Here is a 3,006-nt window from a genome sequence, read left to right as displayed (position 1 = left end):
AACGCATCATGCAAGACGTTTGGTAGGTACCAGTCAAGCCTCGGTTCGTGCAGCAAATAGCCATGACGGAGCGCACGTTTGGAATAGATGGCGTGCTTTGCTTCCGGGAGAACACCAACACCATCACCATCTGGAAAAGCTCTCATTTGGGTAAGATTACTCAATACCCAGAATCGTCTGTATTGCCGTATAAAAGCGAAATGACAGTTTTCATGTGAAATTTGAAGAATTGAATTGTTTCGTGAACGAAAGTTGTAAAACTTTAGGTATTTGGTGCAACAAAGATTTCGAGGGTAACATTCACTCATGCCTTATTTATACTCACACTAGAGAGAATACAAGAAAAATATCACGAGTAAATGCGTGTAACTGTGTCAGTTGCGATGACCACATCCATCATTTTCCTGGTCCTGTGTGTGTCGCTGCAGTACTTTTGCATAACAACGTTGGCTTCTCAGGCAACCTGTGCGCCGCCTCCTGCAATTGAATGCAAAAGCAATGCATGCGACGTCTTCAATTACCAAGGCGTTTGGGACGACCGTGGGATTTGTAAAGCTCAGAATTCTGCATGGCCCACATCAGAAGCAGAGCTTGTGCAAGCTGTTGCGAATGCAGTGAAAAACAAGCAACGAATCAAAGTTGTGAGCAAGCTGTCTCACAGTGAGCCAAAACTGGTGTGCGTGGGAAGCGAAGGCCTCATCATATCCACCCAAAACTATGCCTCTGTAATTGAAGTGAATAAGACCGCCATGACAATTAGGGTTCAGGCAGGAGCGCTGATGAGCGACGTTCTGGAGGCGGCCGCCAAGGAAGGGTTGGCTCTGAACGCCATGATTTACTGGAGCGGCGTCTCCGCCGCCGGCGTTATCTCCACCGGCGCCCATGACAGCGGCCTCGTTGGAAAAGGCAGTGGCGTTTATGAGTATGTGGTTGCAATGAGATTAGTTGTTCCTGCTTCTCCCTCCCAAGGCTATGCAAAGGTGATCAGCTTGACAGAAGCAGACGAGGAATTGAATGCTGCCAGATTGTCTCTGGGCACTCTTGGAGCGATTTCCGAACTCACATTCGCTTTGCAGCCAATGTACAAGCGCTCCATTTCGACCGTGGTGAAGGATGACACCGATCTGGAATATGAAGCCGAGAGTTTCCTGAGAGCTCATGAATTTGCAGACATAAACTGGATTCCCTCACACGGGAAGGCGGTTTATATTCCCATTGATCGACACCCAGTCAATGTTCCAGGAGATGGCCTCAACTCTATAATTGGCAGCGCCAGCAGTGTAGTCGACATCGAAAGAAAAGCGGCAGATTGTGAGTACAAGTCAACAAATTGATGTGCCCATCTTCACCAAATAAATAACGATTATGATAATGATAAACAAATAGTTTTCTTATAAAAGTAGACACCGAATGCTTAGTTAAAGGATCAGGCCTTTGGGTTAACTTATTGTTTTTTTCCATCACTTTTTAAAGATTTAATGTTCTACCTTCTCATCACAAAGTTAAATAATATTCGTGTCTATTCATCTAATTATTTGATTCTATTGTGTAGATGAAGCAATCCAAGATAGGGCAGACGTTGAAGCTATATGCAGTGTACTCATAAACGAGACACTTGATCTTGCAATTAATGGTAGCGGCTTTCTCAATGATGGAAAACGCTTTACGGGGTACCCGGTAATAGGATTCAATCACCACATGCAAACGTCTGGTGGCTGCCAAGCAGGAAGATACTCTGTGGCTTGCACTCCCACATCAATTTTAGATAAAAATGAGACCGTCTGTTCCTGGGATCGACGAATATACGCTACCTTATACTTTGGTGTGGAACTAAGAGTGCCTGTATCTCGTTTGCCCCAAGTAATAAAGGATGTGAAGAGGATAAGGGATTTGAATCCTCAAAAATTGTGTGACATGTCAGGAATATTTATGCGCTCTATTAAGAAATCTGATGCGTATTTGGGACCTAAGGAGGATGTGGTGACATTAGACATGATGAATTATAGGTCAAGGGCGGTCGGTACACCCAAGTGGAATGAAGATGTCTATGAAGAGATTGAACAGATGATAATTGAGAAGCATGGTGGCGTGTTACATTGGGGCAAATCAGGGGGTTACCTGTTTCAAGGACTAGCTAAGAGGGCAACTAATTTAGAAAAGTTCATGGAGGTGAAGAAGAAATTTGATTCGTCCGGACTATTTTCTAATGAATGGACAGATGGTCTGTTTGGGATCGGGGGAGGAAGTTTAGAGATTTTCAGGGATGGGTGCGCATTGGACAAAGTTTGCAAGTGTAGAGAGGACAGTCATTGTGCTCCCCAAAAAGGGTACTTCTGCAAACCGGGAAAGGTTTGGAAGAAGGCACGTGTTTGCACAAAACTCAATTAACAGTTTATAGCTCCGCTCTGTGTGGAATCTTCTTTAGTTTTATTCAATGCAGTAAATAACAAATGTATCCTCAACAAATAAATGCGTGTTGATTACATAACTTGCAACTTGATATTTTATACTGTAAGGAGTACTTGATATATCATTTGGTTATATATTTTTATAGATTTATTTTAATATTTGTCATTCTAGCATTTCTTATGGTCTAGAATTTAAATAATCATTTTATTTTTTTTAATATTATATGGCTTTTCTTAAGTTAGAGATACGAGAATTTAATAAGAGATCCTATTAGATCGAAGTAATTTTTTTTCAAATTGTTGTAAAATTATAGGCTTTTAAATTATTAAGACTTTTGAAATTTGTGAAAGATAAATTGACTACATACTTTAATTCATCATTAAATATTTTATAATTGCTTGTCAAATGTTCTAATTGCAAATAGTAGCGATAGTTCCTATCACCTTCTTGCTACGATATGTGTTCTTGTACATGTGAAGCGTTCAAAATGCCTCCTTTTGGTATCTTTATTTATCACAATATTTAAGAACATTCTCCTTGTCCTTGGTCTCCATGGCAATTTTTAGTAGTCATCTCTTTTTCTTTTCCACTTCTATA

General features: G+C 40.8%; 1 protein-coding gene across 1 annotated transcript; it reads left to right on the top strand.

Annotated features, from left to right (window-relative positions):
• Positions 1 to 359: 359 nt before the first annotated feature.
• LOC131875858 (probable L-gulonolactone oxidase 4) lies at positions 360 to 2,388 on the top strand. The gene is made up of 2 exons (XM_059220557.1): positions 360 to 1,311; positions 1,553 to 2,388. The coding sequence occupies exons 1-2, from the start codon at positions 360 to 362 to the stop codon at positions 2,386 to 2,388; spliced, it is 1,788 nt and encodes a 595-aa protein (XP_059076540.1).
• The last annotated feature ends 618 nt before the right edge of the window (positions 2,389 to 3,006 follow it).

The sequence above is a fragment of the Cryptomeria japonica genome, chromosome 5 (genome assembly GCF_030272615.1).
Source record: "Cryptomeria japonica chromosome 5, Sugi_1.0, whole genome shotgun sequence".
Taxonomy (NCBI): domain Eukaryota; kingdom Viridiplantae; phylum Streptophyta; class Pinopsida; order Cupressales; family Cupressaceae; genus Cryptomeria; species Cryptomeria japonica.
The sequence above is the reverse complement of the archived record's forward strand: the minus strand, read 5'-3'. Positions and strand labels throughout refer to the sequence as shown.